The 18,609-nt window shown below is 44.2% G+C and overlaps 1 protein-coding gene across 4 annotated transcripts; it reads left to right on the top strand.

Annotated features, from left to right (window-relative positions):
- Positions 1-6,002: 6,002 nt before the first annotated feature.
- On the top strand, positions 6,003-17,680 carry LOC133907312 (mediator of RNA polymerase II transcription subunit 16-like). 4 transcript variants are annotated; one of them, XM_062349327.1, is made up of 16 exons: positions 6,003-6,722; positions 7,855-7,923; positions 8,556-8,644; positions 8,965-9,077; positions 9,234-9,335; positions 10,386-10,470; positions 10,575-11,168; positions 11,693-12,311; positions 12,485-12,564; positions 13,257-13,339; positions 14,472-14,708; positions 15,004-15,181; positions 15,319-15,839; positions 15,987-16,163; positions 16,514-16,897; positions 17,035-17,680. In XM_062349327.1, the coding sequence occupies exons 1-16, from the start codon at positions 6,334-6,336 to the stop codon at positions 17,173-17,175; spliced, it is 3,861 nt and encodes a 1,286-aa protein (XP_062205311.1). In that variant the 5' UTR covers positions 6,003-6,333; the 3' UTR covers positions 17,176-17,680. The 4 variants fall into 4 exon arrangements, with proteins under 4 accessions (XP_062205311.1, XP_062205312.1, XP_062205313.1 ...); XM_062349328.1 differs by having other exon boundaries at positions 10,386-10,471; positions 10,579-11,168; XM_062349329.1 differs by lacking the exon at positions 8,556-8,644 and having other exon boundaries at positions 6,591-6,722.
- Positions 17,681-18,609: the final 929 nt, after the last annotated feature.

Genomic DNA, 18,609 nt, shown 5'->3' with positions numbered 1-18,609 from the left:
TGTTCGGCTCGAACCTGTCTAAATCCCTTGTGCATTTACTCCTACTAGCCGACGATCATCCGTCCCGCCTAGATCCCATACATTCTCATTAACCCCACGTATGAGTAGATCCAGAATCAGCCCCCCAGCCAAATCTCAAAGGGGGTCCCTCAGGATCCCTGTTTGCAGTGTTCATCCACCGACAACATCGGACTATTTTGTTCAGAGAAGTTGCAAAATGGGGTTTGATGGCATTGCCTTCACCAGATGGTTCAGTGTTCTAAGTTGTGAACACCGGTGTCGGTGAATCAGGCCAGCAATCCGCCACGTGGCGCCATCCCGCGGGGTCACCTCCGCGAGGTAAAAAAGACTAAGTCCCGGGAGAGGGCGCTCAGTTCCACAGTCGGTGGTCCCCGAGTACCCAGGTTCCCCGATGATCTGTGAAGACTAAGTGACGGGAAGGAAGTACTCGGGGAGGTAAACAGCGACCCCTGAGCACCTGAGTCCCTTGACGACCAGGAGAACCAAGTACCGGGAGGGGTGTGCCCGGGGTTGCGAGCAGTAGCCCCCCGGGCCCCCGAGTACCCCGAGGGCCCACTGAAGGAAGTTCCAGGAGAGAGTGCTCGGGGCTGCGAGCCGCGGCCCCCGAGCACTCGGTTCCTCGAGGATCTGTACAAGCATGCCCCGGAGAGAGTGCTCGGGGAGGTGAACAGTAGCTCCGAGCATTCGGTTCCCCGAGGACCAAGGAAGGGCGCTCTCGGGAGAGAGTGCTCGGGGAGGTGAACAGTGACCCCCGAGCACTCGGTTCCCCGACGACTCAGGAAGCCCCTCTGTCAGTGGCCCCCACAGGGGTCCAGCGATGAGGTGTCAGCAGGTGAAAGGCCCGAGGCCGCATTTAAGAGCGCGCGTGGCCTGTCACCTCCAAATGCTCCCGTCATGCTCGGTGTCAGGTCCTGCCATATTCTGGCAGAAGGGCGTGGGGACATTAAATGCACGGGTCCTATCCCACGCCATCCGGCACGCCTCGGGATAACGTCGCAAGGGCCGAGGCGTTCCGTCTGCCGCGTTGCTGTGGCAGGAGAACAAGACAGGGCGGGCACGCCGAGCCGCTCTGCGGCTGCCCGGTGGGCCCTCTCCACGGCGCCCGTTGCCAGTGCCATTATGGCGACTGATGACCGGGCGTGGGGCACGTTTTCAACCCCCGGTTCACTTCGCACAGAGGCTATGATGACGCCCTTTCCATTTATGGTGCCTTGGAACTCGTGCCCTCCCATTCGGGACACGCTACTGCCGGCGGGTATTTAAAGCAACCGGCCGCACGGAGAAAGACAAGTTGAAGTAGAGGCGAGACAGAAGTGAATAAGTCTGAAAGGTTGAATCTCTCTTACAAGCGCACAAGCTGGAAGAGCCCCCAAAGCCAACAGATATACACAAACCGAAGAACAAGGAGCCCTAAGCTCTAGGATAGACAAACATTTTTGTAACCAGCAACATCCTTGACGGATATTCTCAGGGCATTGATAGCATTCATACAGGATTAGGGTGTTACGCCTCCATGCGGTCCGAACCTGTCTAAACCTCCAGTGCATTTACTTCATTCCGCACCAGATCATTCCACCCCGCCAGCCATCGCATTCATATCCATTTATTTCTCCGGCAAACATATTCAGAATCATCCCTCCGGCTGAATCTCTAAAAAGAGGTCCCTCAGGATCCCTGCGACAGGAGTTAACCCTCCGACAATCGGAGTTTGCACTAGACTAATTCTTGCAAAGAGGTGCAGAAGCGAGTGAGGAGGAGATGAAGGCACCGAATGGTCTGTTGCTTATACCTTATGCACACCAGATTATTCATTAAACATATTCTTACAGAGATGTTGCAAATGAGAATATGGTGCATGTGAACTGATCGGATGATCCGGTGATGGATATGAGATCGCCAGAGCTTTTCTTGCAGAGAACAAATTTTCTGTGCGCAAATGAAGTTGAACTCACCGGATGGTCCGGTGTTTAGGAGCAGAACATACTGGAACATCCTATGTTTTTAAATACAACTCGTAGAGCCGTTGTTTCAAACAATAGGAGTATGCATGATTAGATTAATAGTTATGATTTTTAAGAAATGCTAAAATAGTTATGACCCAGCTTGTTTATCCCATGCCTTGTCATTGTTACTTTTATTTCGTTGAAACCCTAGAAGGTTCCCAACATCAACTATAATGATTGCTTGGAAGAATGCTTGTTTACTAGTATGCTCAGGATTGCTTTGCCCAAAAGAAAAAAAATGGATTATTTACATATGATAATCATGCTTTACAATGTGAAGTGATGTGTGCTTGGTGCGTGTGCGTGTAAAACATTGTGTTCTTGAAAAAACTCTAGAGTAGTGTTGACGAGGGTGAGTAAGGTGCCCCACGAAGGTGGGAACTACCTTGGAGCAAGGATCGCCTTTGTGGTGTTCTTGCTGGGAGACTCTTGCCTCGGTCATATAAGGACCGGTTCACTGTGACATCTCACCTAGCATCCCCTCGTACAACCACATGGCATGTATGGGCAGGACTTGACCTAACCCCTCTGACTTAGTGCGGTACCCACCCGGAGGCCGGTAGTGGAAATGGGGACCAGGAGAAGACTTGGGTAGTGTGTAGCCCAAGGTCTGACTAGTGATATTGTTGAGGCTAAGACAAGCCTTGGGATTGCTAAGTGATCTTTCCCGTGAATCTTCTAAGGCCCCTGGTATCTTAGTGCCCCATGGGTGGATATTGTGGCTTTGTTGTGAGATCGTTGCGTCTCGTTATGACGGCCTCACCAGTTGCTAAGGTGGGAGCCTGTGCATATCTTGTGGGTAAAGTGTACAACCTTTGCAGAGTGTTAAACCTATCCGGATAGCCGTGTCCTCGGTCAAGGACATGCTATGGTTTGGTCATAATGATTAGCTTTTCGGCGTAAGTATCTCCTTGGTGTGAGAGTGGGATGTGTGCCCGTGTTTTTTTCGAAAAGAAGAATTTTGGCTTTGTGCTCTAAGCCTCCTGGACTGTGTGTCTGCTGGCAAAGTCTTATGGGAACTGGCGGGACGGATGAATCTCCCCCAGGGCCGTCAACCCCCATAAGCTCAACATATGTGTTCTCTTCGGAAATATTTTTTTTATTAAAGTTAGTCTTTGCAAAATGAACCATGCATCAATAAAATTAGCTTTCCGCAAAAACCTAAAAGACTCTATATCCTTATCTCGATCTACCCTTAAGCATCTAATTTTTTCCCCTTGAGGTAGGACTTGCTGAGTACCTTATGTACTCACCCTTGCTAATTGTGGATCCAGATAATCCAGAAGCTGACTTCGTCGAAAGAGAAGATGAAGATTAGAGAAGCCGGTTTTGTCTGCACTCAAGCTGCCTGTAGGGCTTGGGTCGCTTTTGTGTGTTTCCGCTGTGTTTTAAGGGTTTATTAATTTATGCCTTCGGGCTTCTGTTGTAATGAACTCTGTATTGTACTTTATTATCGTATTTATTCGATGTATGACTATGATGTCTACTTCTGTTGGAGTTCGTGCGTACCAACTACTGATCCAGGGACTGGTATGAGCTACACAAGGTGACCCCAAAGGAGGGGTCCGACAAATAAACTCTCTAGGTTGATGATCTAGATCTAATATAACTCAAGACACTCTTATATATATATATATATATATATATATATATATCTTTTATATATATATATATATATATATATATATTATGTCTTTAGCAACAAGAAGAATAACTTTCAAGGTGAAAAGATTGTAGCTCCAAGGCAAAAACAAAAAACAACATGGAAAAAACTTCCAAGAAAGGAAAGACAACCAAAAGAAAGAGATTAGAAGAAGATGAGCACGAGCATATACAAGAAAATAATCTTCATTAAGCACAGAGGCCAGTCATATTTTCGACAGATTAAAAAGTTGTTTCTCTCATAAAAGCTCTTGTCTATTACAAGGACTAAGTATATCCTCTCATCTCTTCCAAAACCTATCGTTAGGCTCTCAAATGGCTAGCTCTACCTCTCTCTACAGCGTCACCCCTCTATTTATAAGCCTAGAGATGTGTTTTAACCTTTAAGATTTCTGGTTCCTAAAATACTCCTCGTTGGTAATGCACTCCTAGCTACCACTATGGCATTTTGGTCCATTTTCCACTCCATCCATCGAACGAACACGGCTTCTTCATGACTTATCTACGCCTCAATACAAGCTTCGCGATGATACCACGTGACCCTCTAGTCCTCTCGTCGTTTTGTACCAAACCACAAAACCCTAGCACGCTTTTCAAAATGTAACTAGTTGCCACTTGCTTTGCCTCAAGTAAGTGCTCCGATGTAGACGTGTATACTCCGTCTTACGATATTGATCGTCGGCAAGTCTCTTCCACTCCTGATCCCTCGGACTGTCTTATCAATTACACCGATATCTCCTTTGCTTAACTTTATCAACACACCGTCTTCATCCTTCTCCATCATATTTTGCTTGACCTCCACGTGTACAGCTAGGATCACCTTTGACTCCATCCGGCCTCCTTAATCGTCGGGCAGCAAGTCTCCCGCTTGGCCCCGATCATCCCGTTGTCGACTGTCATGTTGCATCCATCACTTGCATATCATGAAACAAGCAAAAATGTTTCTTCCACTCTAAAACCATTTTCAGGTTAGCTTAAAACAAAAATCCCCACGGGAGAGAAATTCAGAAAAAGAAAAAGGGGAAAATATTCCCAGAATATTCTGGTGAGTCGGCTCGCGGCTCGGCTCAGACTTGGCTCTATTTTGGGCTCGGCTCAGAGGGCGGCTCGACTCTATTTTGGGCTCGGCTCGGCGGAGTCGGCTCGGCTCAGCTGTCGGTGGGCTTGGCGGCCGGCTCAGCTCGGCTAACAACGGGGCCCACTGTCAGCCACACAGGGAGAGAGGGTATAAAAGAGAGAGAGAGAGAGCAGAGAGGAGAGAGAAGGGCGGCTCGGCTGTGGAGAGCGCGAGGGGGAGAGAGAGGGAGGGACGACGGGCGGCGCTGGCGCGATGGCGGAGGGCTGACGGTGGAGGGCGGCGGCGGCCTTGCCGACCGAATCTGGCGGGCGGGCGGCCGGGGCCGGGGAGGTGGCTTCGGCCCGGTGGCTGGCAGAGAGAGGGTGACGGCCCAACGACGGGGAGTGACGGGAAGGCAATGGCGGCGTGCGACAGAAGCAGCGGCGGCCGGCGACGAAAGAGGCCCAGGTACGTCTTCGGGGAGAGGGAAAGGAGGAGAGGAAGAGGGAGATGCTCACCGGCGGCGACGCGCTCGGAGAGAGGGGCGGCGGCCTGCGACAGAAGCGGCGGCGGCTGGCGACGAAAGAGGCCCAAGTACGTCTTCGGGGAGAGGGAAAGGAGGAGAGGAAGAGTGAGATGCTCACCGGCGGCGACGCGCTCGAAGAGAGGGGCGGCGGCGGGCAGAGGGGCTCGGGAGAGAGAGGAGTGGAGTGAGGTGGGGAAGAAGCACTGTTCATCGTTTATATAGGAGTCGGTGTCCGGTGATGGAGCGGGCGCGCGGGACGAGGTCCGCACGGCGCGGGGCGCGAGGTCTGTTGACGAGCGGCGACGTGACGGCGCGGCGCGGCGCGGCAGCAACGGGTCACGGGGAGGGGAGGGAGGAGAGAGGAAGAGAGAGGAAGAGAGAGGAAGGAGAGGGGAAAAGGGAAATTTTTTTAGGATTTAACATTATTTACCTAGTGACATATTCTTTAGATATTCTTTAGTTTCTTTACATGTTACGAGCTTTCGAGTGTTAAGATATATAAAATATTTTTAATAAAATCTCGGATTCATATTCTATTTACAAACTCTGGTTGCCTCGATACCTTCCCTTTGAATGTTCTTTCTATTTTACTTGTGCTTAAATTTTAAAGTACTTTGAATAAAAATAGAAGAAACCATTAATTTAATTTTTTTATTAAAACATCAATTCATCTTCTCTCATTGTCATTCTAGATCCTACGGCTATACTTGCACCGGAGGACGACCCACGACCGGTGCTACCACAAGTCCACAACTCCCCAAGTCATCGTTTCCTCCGACGACCGCACCTGTCACCAGGACCGCGAGCTCGTCGACGAAACGCCGAAGTTCGCGGCCGAACCCACACGTCCGTCTCCCCTTCCCCTCCCCACAGCCGCGCGCTCCCTTTCCACGCCCGCATCCACCTCCACCGACCCGACAGCGACGCCGCCGCACAGGAACTGAGGAACCCCTCTCCCCTCCCCTCCTCGCGACAGCGACGGCCGGTCGCTTCAAGTGACCTAAGCACCCGCCCGCCGCGCTTCCCCTCCTTTTCTCCCCCCGCTCCCGTCCCTCTCCGTCCCTATGACCTCTTCCGCACCCCCGAACCCTAGCCACGTCCCCGTCCCCACCCCGAACCCCACCTCGAACGGGACCGCGCCGGCCGCTTCGCCCAAGGATCAACAAACGCCGCCGCCGCCGCCGCAGCAGCAGCAGCAGCAGCAGGGCGGCCAGGAGGAGGCAGCCGCGGCAGCAGCGGACGGGGGAGGCGCCGAGGCCGCGGAGGCGGGAGCAGTAGCGGGAGTAGCGGGCGAGGCGATGGAGGTGGACGGCAGTGCAGGCGCGGGGGATGCGGAGGCGGGGGGAGGAGCGCAGCAGCCGTCGCCGGTGACTGTGTTCCGGATCCGTCTCAAGCAGCCGCCCGCCAGCCTCCGGCACAAGATGCGCGTACCCGAGCTCTGCAGGAACTTCAGGTGCGTGCGGATTAGCTGCTTCCCTGGGCTTTCGTTTTCCGTTTCAAAATTGAGTTTTTTTTTTCTGCATTTCCTTTTTTGAGATCAATGTTGGATGCGAATTACGCGACCTTCACCTGTGATGGCTTCAGAGTCTCGTGCTGTTTGTGTTCGAAATTTTGTTGACGAGTGCAAGAGGAACGTGGAAACGTTGAGTTTTGCAGGCTGAAGTGGCATTATGAAGAGAGTTTGTGTGTTGTGATGGCGATTGCATTGTTTCTTGTTGTTTTAGAAAGTGATAGATTTTTTTGGAGGGCTTCGGGCTTCCTGTGGTCGTGTTAGCTAACTTGAGTGTTTCGGGGATGTTGAGTATGCTGTTTGCTGGAGGAAAGACATCTTTTGAGTTTTAGGGTCTCGGGCCTCTCTGATTTTATTGCTTGATTCTGCATGTACATATGTTTTACATTGGCTTAGAATTTTGTGGTAAAGAGCCTAGTTTCGTTGCTTATTACAATATCTGTGAAGCTTTGTGCTTCGGATTCTTAGATTAATTTGAATGACAGAGCAGCTCATTCTAGCTTGTTAGTAGGAAGGCCATCCTTTTTCCTTTTCATAATGAGTGTTTTGCGAGGTCAACCTGGATGGCATTCTAAACCAGTTAGAAAATGATAAGTTAACTTCATTGTGAAAGAATCACGGGTTCATTGCTGTATCTGATTGATTCATTGATCCATGAGCCTATCTATTGATATGTGTTTAGTGAAAATCTCATTGATCTTTTACCAAATATTGTAGACCTGTATATTTCTGAAACTGCTGCTGCTTTCTGGAGCTGATAATATGCAATCTTACCTCCTTTAAATACATGGTTTGGATCCAAATCCTTTGGGTTTAATTAAAATTTCAATTAAATCTGAAATTTCCTGTAGCAATCTCTCTCATCCAAATACCTCCTAAATCCTAATTGGCCTAGCAACATGAATTATTATGTACAGCAGCTGGTGGCAGACATAAGCTTGCAGTGTATTTTTCTGGTTTCCTGTTTCTGTAACTGTTTCTGTCTGGTATAACTAGGGTGGCCAGTTTGTTTTATCCTAATGTTAGTTGGAAACTGCTTAGTAACTTCCTGCCTTTGTGGGGCTTTCCACTGCAGTGCGGTTGCTTGGTGTGGGAAGCTGAATGCAATTGCTTGCGCATCAGAGACTTGTGCACGTATTCCGAGGTTAGATTTCCTTCACCATTTTTCTCAGATTTGTTTTGTCCCTTGATTTCCTCGCACACATTTGATTTCTAATATTTAAACTAAGAAGGTTGTCTTAGGTAGTACAGCCTGTGGTAGAAAAGCGTTGTTCCCTTTCTTGAACAGAAACAGACAAACAGTAGGAGGGAGACCTACTGGTAAAAATATAACTAATGTATAAGTAGAGTAATCAAGTACTTTATAAAGGATTCCTTAGGACTCCAGGAACAGGGCTACAAGCCTTGTAGAACAAACGACTTAAGAAAGTATAGACTCAGAACATAAAAATCAAACTTGAAGAACATAAGTAAACTGAGAGTGGTAAAATTGAGATCCTCCTAATGTGAATTCCTAGCAAAGAATGCTTGAGTATTCACTAGGGATGCAAGTGGGTACCCAATGGGTAGTTCTATGTCAGCACTTAGTTCATTTTTTCCTTAACTTAATTGGGTGGGAGTGAATCTTTAGTTCATTTTTTTAGTTTTAGGTCGACCCAATGACACAAAAAATACAAAACTTGCATCCCTAGTATTCACCTTAGTTGAATTTTTTTATCCACAGTTTTTGGGGATGAAATTTTCTTCCCCGGGAAATAATGTAATTTATTTCTCCAGCTCCAATTCAAGTCCACCGTTTTGGATTCCCATACACATCCTGAATCCAGAGAGACCAACAGAATGTTCTGTTTTCAATGTGAAAGCAGGTATGTGTCTATTTAACTGCCGCGCAAAATATTCTTAAGTATGATTTACTTGCATGATTTTCTTTGCTACACAGTACACACAGCTATCTTTCAAATTTCAATCCCAGTTGTTTTTTTGGTAGTGTCAATATACCCCACTCATGATTGTGTACGAGCAGATGCAGATTGATTTCAATAATCTGTTTTGTCTGTAGTAACATGGATGAACTTTCTATTTGAAATTATCACAGCACATCTGAAATAAACATACCTATTCATTCTATTTCTAAAAAATTCTGCTCCCAGCATGTTTCACTGTAATGGTATTGTCAATTGAACAGATTCTCCGCGTGACTTTGTTCAGTTCATTGAATGGTCTCCTCGGTCTTGTCCTCGCGCAATGCTAGTAGCAAATTTTCATGGGCGGATCACTATATGGACACAGCCGACCAAGGTATGCTATTCCCTTGAGATGAAACCATCTTATCTTCTGGAGTTCACTTTGTAGTTTTATAAGAACATGGTTTTTTCTAGTAGCTGCCTTATTCAAAATTTGTGTATTTGATGCCATCAAATGTTCTTATACTAATCATTGTCTTCTGTGGTGAAGGGTCCTGTTAATCTCGTACGTGATGCCAGCTCGTGGCAGTGTGAACATGAATGGCGTCAAGATCTTTCTGTGGTGACCAAGTGGCTGTCAGGAATTTCTCCGGTACGTTGGCAACGCACATAAAACTGCATGTTGCTTACCTTCACTATATAACGTGTCCCCTTATGGTTAATGCAACAGTATATCTGAGTGATCCTGTTTTCACAGGTCAGATCTCTTGAGGCACTTGTAGCTTATATAGATCATGATAGTGCTTGATTATAGTAAGGATACTAAGTTATTTTTGTTTAGTGGTAAAGAAATGAGTTAATGACAGCATAATACTTTTGAGACTTGTTTAAGATCATGTTCTTATTTCTTAAACATCATATTCAAATTAATTGCAGTGTTTGGTTAAGATCCAGCTTGCTTGTGTTACACCTCAGTATATGTATAGTTTGTGTGTTTATTTGTTTTAAACTTCTCCGTCCCTTTTATTTGATGTTTTAGACTCGAGAACACTTGTTTTAAACACATGCTCATGTTAATAGTTTTGTCTTCTGCTACCTAACTAAATTTGCTTACCTCCTGAAGCATCCATGCTTAATCCTAGCAACCAATGAACGAGGAGATTGATTCTTGTAAATTTATTCCCTCAGTTTTCATATACTTGTCGCTTGAACACTTTATTTGTTTCCAAATATCTGTCACCTCATTTTTCCCAAGATGTACTCATAATTTACTCTTATGAAACATCTCCTTTCTCCAACCATGCTGGCCCCAAATTCGTTTGCATTACGTTTCAAGGGCACTTTGGTCATTCTCTATTAAAAAGTGCTACTACCTACATAAGCGTGTCTTGGTCAAAGTTGACAAGTATTTGGAAATGGATGGAGTAACATATACTAAATGGGCCTGGGGCATGTTAGGAAGATGGAATCGTGTCTCTCCTCGGAATCTTTTAACATCAAATAGGAAAAGAAGTAAGAACACTTGTTCAACCTTAAATCATCGAATTGAAAACAATGGAGGGAGTGATAGTATTGCATCTGTGTGAGATTACCTTTTTGACCTGACACAATTGAATTCTAGATAGAACAATAAGAGACACCAAGCTAATAAGTTATAAACCTGTTACTGCTGCTAAATTTGTTGTTTTTCTTGACTCTGCAGTATAGATGGCTTCCGGCAAACTCTACTAGTTCAAACCTAAAAACCTTCGAGGAGAAATTTCTCACCCAACAACCTCAAAGTTCAGGTTGGTAAACCAAAGCCAAGCATATTACTGAAACATATATTTTTTGGACTCTTTGCACCCTTAATATTAATCTTTAAAAATCTGACTTAAGCTTGTTATTGCAGCTGGATGGCCAAGTATTCGATGCGTTTGTTCAGTTTTTTCATCAGGTTCTGTTCAGCTTCATTGGTCACAGTGGCCTTCTCAAAACTCAGCACAGCCTAGATGGTTTTCTACTAGCAAAGGGCTTCTAGGAGCAGGACCCAGTGGTATAATGGCTGCTGATGCTATTATAACGGAATCTGGAGCTTTACATGTTGCTGGTGTACCCCTTGTTAATCCATCCACTGTAGTGGTTTGGGAGGTGATGCCAGGTCTTGGCAGTGGTATTCAGGCAACTGCGAAGATAAATGCAACAAACACTGTTCCTCCATCCCTGAATCCCCCTTCCTGGCCTGGTTTTGCTCCACTAGCGGCCTACCTATTTTCTTTGCAAGATTATCTTGTTTCTGAGGGTGCACAAACAAAAAAACAGACTGATAATGAGACCACTGAGGCTGCATCGATCCATTGCTGTCCAGTTTCTAATTTTTCAGCTTATGTCAGTCCAGAAGCAGCTGCACAGTCAGCCACTACTACCACATGGGGATCTGGGGTTACTTCAGTTGCTTTTGATCCAACTCGTGGAGGATCAGTTATTACAGTTGTAATAGTTGAAGGTGGGTATACTACTCCATTTGGAAGATGGTTTAGTACTTGAGCGATGTAATTTTCATATCTCACAAGTCACAGTGATTATCAGAATATGTTTTGAAATATGGCACGAACCTAATTTCAATGGTGTTCTCCCAACCTTTCTTTTAGTGCTCATGACCACATACTATGAGCATCTCCTAGGAGCTCCCTCCTCCTCCTCCACCACAAAAAAAGAAAAGGAAAGGAAAATGCACATACACGCACGTATGTGTGAGCGAGGAAACAACTCTGATCAGTTAACTGTATATGTCCAGAATCGAAATAAGAAGACAGACATGGATGTTCGTGCACTTACATTTGTGTCATTTTTTTTGGACACTATTTTATCTTGACTACTTTACCTTGATGTCTCGTATGGCCTGTGCCATAGAACATAACTTCTCAATCAGCGACTGCCCAACTTACATTCTTAGTATTATTCTGTGTTTCAGTTGTGGTAGCTGGTGTTTCATTTGTTTCTCAATGATCTTTAAATTATTTCTTGCAGGGCAGTATATGTCTCCTTATGATCCCGATGAAGGACCTTCCATCACTGGATGGAGAGTGCAATGTTGGGAGTCTTCGCTTCAACCTGTTGTGCTTCATCCAATATTTGGAAGCCCTACTAGCTTTGGTGGGCAGCCTCCCATGCAAACTGTTTGGTCGACTAGAGTTAACAAAAGCATTCCACCAACAGAGGACCTTAAAAATCCTCAAACGTATGTTCCGATGCCAACGACTTCAGATGAACGGAGCTCCTCTGAGTGCAGTGTTGACAGGGCGAACAGACTTACCTTTGACCCTTATGATCTTCCAAATGATGTTAGACAACTGGCTCAAATAGTTTATTCTGCTCATGGCGGTGAAGTTGCTGTTGCTTTTCTCCGTGGAGGAGTGCACATTTTCTCGGGTCCCAATTTTGATCAGGTTGACAGCTACCATGTCAATGTTGGCTCAGCTATTGCTCCACCAGCCTTTTCCTCCAGCAGTTGCTGCTTGGCATCAGTTTGGCATGACACACTTAAAGATCGAACGATACTGAAGATAATACGTGTTCTTCCTCCTGCAATTCTTAACACGCAAATAAAGGTCAGCTCAGCAGTGTGGGAACGGGCCATAGCGGATAGGTATGTCATCAAATTCATAGATGCTGATTCTTAATTAATATGATTTATTTTCGTGATCATTTGATAAATTTATTGCTCTTGTTGGGTTTCACTGTACCATATCCCAACTTGCTTGTGATAAAATGCTTTGTTGTTATTTTTGTATCACCGTGATAATTAAATAATTCTGGCAGATTTTGGTGGAGTCTATTGGCTGGTGTGGATTGGTGGGATGCTGTCGGTTGTACACAGAGTGCTGCTGAAGATGGTATAGGTAAGGACATTGCTGCTGATGTTATGCGTTTGTGTGTAGTTTCGGCAATCCAATTGGTTTAAATTTTACCATGTTGGCTGCTAAGCTATAGCCAAAAAAACTCATGCATTACAGTTCATCCTCTACAAGCACATCCTGGGGTTTATGGAGATTCAATTGGATCTTTTTAATGTTTAGAGCTGACCTGGTATTTGATAGCTTTAGTTAAGATATCATTTGTTAGTGGAATAAATATTTGGTTATGTTTAATTTTTGTCTAAAATTGCTTGCAAGTGATAACATGGAAGTGGTGAACTGTGTATTTGGCATACATTGAATGGTCCTTTCAGTTTTTGTTCAGGAACTGGGCCTTGCTTAGTTGGTTGAGGGTGTGGATGTACGCCTTGACCACCCAAGTTCAAGTCCTCTTTGACGCGAATTTGTTGCCTATTTCTTCTTAATGAAAAGCCACCTAGTTCCTTTTAGATTGGTCGAGTTCTTTTTTTTTTCTTTCTGTTTTTGTTCATATAAATTATATTCTTGCCTACTGTGTTAGGTTATTTCTGGGTGTGACATGATTTTCCGAGCAAATAGAATGTGTATGTTTGATGTTTTAGTAAGTCTGTTTGTAGCATATGAGTTGGTTAACCATTTCAAGACCTGCAATATTTATAATTGTCGATGACAAACTAAATTGCTTGTTTTCCTTCCAGTTTCACTTAATAGCGTGATAGCTTTTCTGGACACGGACTTCCATTCTCTTCCGACTATGCAACAGAGGCAGCAGCACTGTCCTGTAAGTGGTGTTGTTGCTTGTGGGAAACTACGCTAGTTTTAAGTGGTTATCTCCAATCATTTATTATTTTTTATCTCTGTTTTTTTACACTTGCATTGCTATTTTCTTAGCCACACTCAATGCATCATTTACCACAGTGGTCATACTATCAGTCACCAGTTGAGGTTGAATGAAAAACTCAGATGTAGACATATGTACAGTTTCCATGGCTTCTTTCTGTCCTGCACATGGTCCTCTTTATATCTTGCTCTTGTTTCTGCCATAGAACACATTCAAATGCGTTGCTACATGCCACATCATATTTTGTAAGTAGAGCTGTATTCTTTGTATGAGTCTCATACTTATAACTGAACATATGATTGTACTCCCTCCAGTCACAAATACTTGATGTTTTGAGCAACGACACGGTCTCTAATATGTAGCTTTGACCATAAATTTTCTATTAGACTAAATTATGTAAAATCCAATAAATTATGATATGATGAAAGTATTTTTCAAGACAAATACACATAATTTTCATGTTCTCAAATGAAGTGTTTTTAAAGTTATTGACAGTCAAAGTTTCAAATTTTGACTAGAACTTTGTCCAAAACGTCAAGTATTTATGACTGGAGGGAGTATTCTATATTCAATCTGCAAAACTATATCTTGGTCCCACTAGCACTAAGTAATCAGTGTTGATGTCTCTTTTTCCTCCTTTGGATGTGGGAGTTTCTACTCTGTCAGAGTGAATCTTGTTCCTCTTGAAATTACTATAAATAAATATACTGTTTTCTCCAAATATAGAACTCTTGTTAATATTGTTCTGGTACCATCGCGATATGTAAATTGCATGAATTAATGGCCATTTGCAACAGTGTTATCATTTTTTTTTCAATCGCAAACGTGCCACTAGAAACTTTTCCGGTGGTAGTCTTGCAATTGGGTTAGAAATCAGTGGCATCTCAGCAACTTCTCTAAATTAATTGAGTGACTGGGCATCTCATTCATATTACATCTTGTGGATTTTATGTGTGAGTTAATATGAAGTTGGAATTTTTGAGGTGACATTTTATATCTTTCGCTTCAATGTTTGAGGGCTTGTTGAACTATTACCTTTCTTCCTCATGATTAATCGATCTACCTCATGCAGAACCTCGATAGGATAAAGTGTAGATTGTTGGAAGGAACAAATGCTCAAGATGTCCGAGCACTTGTGTTGGACATGCAAGCAAGATTACTTCTGGATATGCTAGGCAAAGGAATCGAGTCTGCCCTTATAAATCCTTCAACTTTGCTACCCGAGCCCTGGCAAGCCTCTAGTGATACGTTATCTAGTATCGAGCCTGACAAAATGACTGTTGAACCAGCTCTACTTCCAAGCATCCAGGTCTGGTTGTCTACTTTACACGAGTTATTTCCATTTCATTATCGTGGAACTTAATTTCAGCTATTTAATGTCCAGTTCTTCTGTTCCTGAACTTATTCTATATCACTTTAAGATGAACATTGCTTTAGTTATGTTAGGTGAACTCATGTTCAATGCCTTTTATGCTTGCCAAAATTGGCGTATTATTATAGTTTTATAATGTACAGTACTGTATAAATTCAGTACAGGTTGTCTGCATAGCAATTGTTCATGTTACTTTAAGCATAGCTTATCTTTTTTTATCATCCAAATGCAGGGCTACGTCGATGCTGTTCTAGATTTAGCATCACATTTCATCACACGTTTGCGGCGCTATGCAAGTTTCTGTCGAACTCTGGCTAGCCATGCGGTTGGACCATCTTCTACCACAGGCACTTCTAGAAATATGGTTACAAGTCCAACAAACAGTTCTCCTTCGCCATCAAATAATCAAGGTTAGTTATCAATGCCTGCTATCTTGCTAAAGCTTGTGCATTTCTCTTGTTTGTGCACCGAAAAGCACATCCCAATCATATGTTTCCATTGCATGTTTGAAATGCTGCTAGCATCTTGATGCTCCTGCAAATTTCAGGTAATCAAGGGGGAGCAACATCTACAACAGGGAACTCACAAATGCAGGAGTGGGTCCAAGGTGCAATTGCTAAAATTAGCAACAATTCTGATGGTGCTGCCACTGCAACACCAAATCCAATGAGTGGGAGGTCATCATTTATGCCCATCAGCATTAATACGGGCACTTTCCCTGGCACACCTGCTGTTAGACTTATTGGGGACTGCCATTTCCTTCATAGATTATGTCAATTATTGCTGTTTTGTTTGCTTTTCCGGCGAAGGCAATCACCAAGGTTACTCGCAAATGCACAAAAAAATCAAGATTCGGCTATCCAGAAAATACAGCACATGATGAATGCTAAGGCAGAGGACAACGGTACGGCATTAAGATCTGGTCTAGGGGCTGCCAAAGTAGAAGATGGCCCAGCTACACGTGCTGGACAATTTGCTCTTGGAGCGAAGGGTCCTGAAGAAAACCCGATTGGCAAATCTGTTAGAATAGGTTCTGGCAATGCTGGCCAAGGTTATACTTCAGATGAGGTGATTATCAAATAATTGGCAAAACACAAGTTTTTTTTTTTTTTTTGCAGCCCAGGGTTTGGTTAAATACAGTGGCTTGTTTTTCTCTGAAAAACTTATTTGTCTAATTTATCTAATTGTCTGCAAAAATTTATTTCATTGTTGCAGGTGAAGGTCCTTTTTCTTATATTGGTCGACCTGTGTCGAAGGACATCTACGTTGCAACATCCATTGCCTGCTTCTCAGGTTGGTTCCAGCAACATTATCATAAGGCTGCACTACATCGATGGCAATTACACTGTGCTCCCTGAGGTAGTGGAAGCATCTCTTGGTCCCCATATGCAGGTACTAGACAAAATTCTCATGGAAGCTTCTATTAATTGCATTTGTATACTTTTTATGTGTGTATCTTTTGAGCTTCCAGCATTGTCAATAATAGGAATATAAATTGATGTTCAAGTGCACCTCAACCAGGGATTCTACAAGTTTTTCCATTTTGTACTGAATTCAGGACCGACTCCTTTTAAAGTTCATTATGGTTCTCTTAACAGAAGCTATTTATTTTGTATCAGTTGATATTTAATGGAAACATGCATTATTATTGTCAGTTATTAGGCATGTCATTTTCAGCGATCCCTTGATGCCTAGGTCCTGTACTATTTTCAATATTCATTAATTTTCCTATATCCGTTCAGAATATGCCTCGTCCACGAGGAGCTGATGCAGCTGGTCTTCTACTTCGAGAATTAGAACTGCAACCTCCTGCTGAAGAATGGCATAGGCGCAACATGTTTGGTGGACCCTGGTCAGAGCCAGATGACTTTGGTCCATTGGATAATATGCCTCATCTAAAAATCAGTGGTTCTATCAACCCTCATTTGTCTGACATGGAAGAGGATGGTGACAGTTTGTTTGGGATTCAAAGTCTTTGGCCTAGAAAGCGCCGTTTGTCTGAAAGAGATGCAGCATTTGGTCTGAAAACATCTGTAGGTCTCGGATCTTATCTAGGTGTCATGGGATCTCGAAGGGATGCTATCACAGCTGTGTGGAAAACAGGCCTTGACGGTGAATGGTATAAGGTAAGTATGCTTAAACTTGCCTTTATCTTTTAACTCCAGTTTCAGTCTAGGGTGGGAGTCTTTAACAAGTTACTATATCAACACATGCTATCCACCTTTGCTATATACTTAACGTCTAAATACGCTGCCTTTTCCAGTGCATAAGATGTTTGCGGCAAACTTGTGCATTTGCACATCCCGGTGCTCCAAACCCAACGAATGAACGTGAGGCGTGGTGGATCAGCCGGTGGACACATGCTTGCCCAATGTGTGGTGGCTCATGGGTGAAAGTTGTTTGAGTGCTGTCTTTGGTAACACCTTCACCGCGGCTAGCTTTCCCGGCAAAATATGTATCAGTGTTGTCGGTTTCCGTGCTGAACAATTTTGTCAAGCCAGATACACACACTCTGGTAGGGTCAGAAGCAATTCCGAAGCATGTAGAACTCAGCATATGGGCGCCAATTTTTGTACATAATATTGTAACCTGTAACTTCGGGATAAAGCTTTTAGATGCGCGTGAAATGGGACAACTCTGTTGGTCCTTGAATCATATATATGCGTTCGTTGAAACGAAAGTTTGTGCTTCCTTGCTTCTTGGGTTGTGTACGTGGTCGACTCGAACCATATTGTGAGATAGATTTTTTTTCTAGTTATTTTGATTTAGTGATGTAAATCTTTGAAGGCACAATTCCACCTCACCGGTTTTGGTCCTGGCTCTTGACGCTGAAGAGCTGAAAACCAACTTGTAATCGTCTAAAGTCAGGGAAGCCATTGCAATCATATTTGGCTGCAGGGATTTCAATTCCGTTTTACAAATTTTTTCGTTCACGAAATGACTGATATTTGTGAAATTTCGTTTAAATTTTGGTCACTTTTAGTCTTATGCTCTGTGAGTTTTACAAATGTTAGTGAAAGAAAATTTTGTAATTGGATATTTCGTTTTCCTTTAGAATTCTTGAAATTTTGGTGAAATTTTAATCTCTGTTTGGTTGAGGGATATAAATTTAGAACTTCGATTAAAAAATGTTGTTCATATTTGAACATGGTACTGCTTATTTAGGGTCTGTTTGTTTCAGCTAGAGATTCTGAAAACAACTTATAGAAGCTGGATTGTGAAAAGCTAGATTGTAAAAAGCTGGATTGTGAAAAGCTTTTAAGTTGTAGATTCTAAAAAACTTTGATGGACAATTTAGTTAAATGGATTTTCACACTTATCAAAAGCTGAGAAAAACTAGCTTCTCAGATTTTCACAATCCAACCAGCAGATTTTAAAAAACTATAATCAAAAGCTGTCTGTTTATTTTAGTTTCGAATTGTAAAAGCTGAAAGCCACGATCCGAAGCTGAAACAAACATAGCCTTAGTTGTGGGATTGTGGGATTGTAGCCTTTTGGGTTGTGGGCGCCCCACTGGCCCGCGGCTGGGTGTCTCTGTCTGCGCCGCGCCCTCTCGCAGCTCGCTGGCTCCACTGCCGGCCCCGCACCGCCCGTCCTCGTCGCGCTCCCTGGCCGCGCATCGCTCAGTTCCTCCTCGCCTCAGTACGTCGCGGCGCGCACCATGCTCTGCTCCACTCCGCGCGAGCTGCATTCCCCGCCGAGCCGGCTGCGCCCCAGCAGCGGCCCGTGGTCGAAGGAGCTGAAGCGTGTTATCGGAGAGTGCGTCGGCTCAGGAAGCCTAGGTCCTGAGTGCACGCTCCAGCTGTGCAGTGAGTTGGTCCTATCGATGCCAGGGCAG

This window comes from Phragmites australis, chromosome 24, assembly GCF_958298935.1.
Source record: "Phragmites australis chromosome 24, lpPhrAust1.1, whole genome shotgun sequence".
Classification (NCBI taxonomy): domain Eukaryota; kingdom Viridiplantae; phylum Streptophyta; class Magnoliopsida; order Poales; family Poaceae; genus Phragmites; species Phragmites australis.
This window is presented reverse-complemented; position numbering and strand designations above follow the sequence as displayed.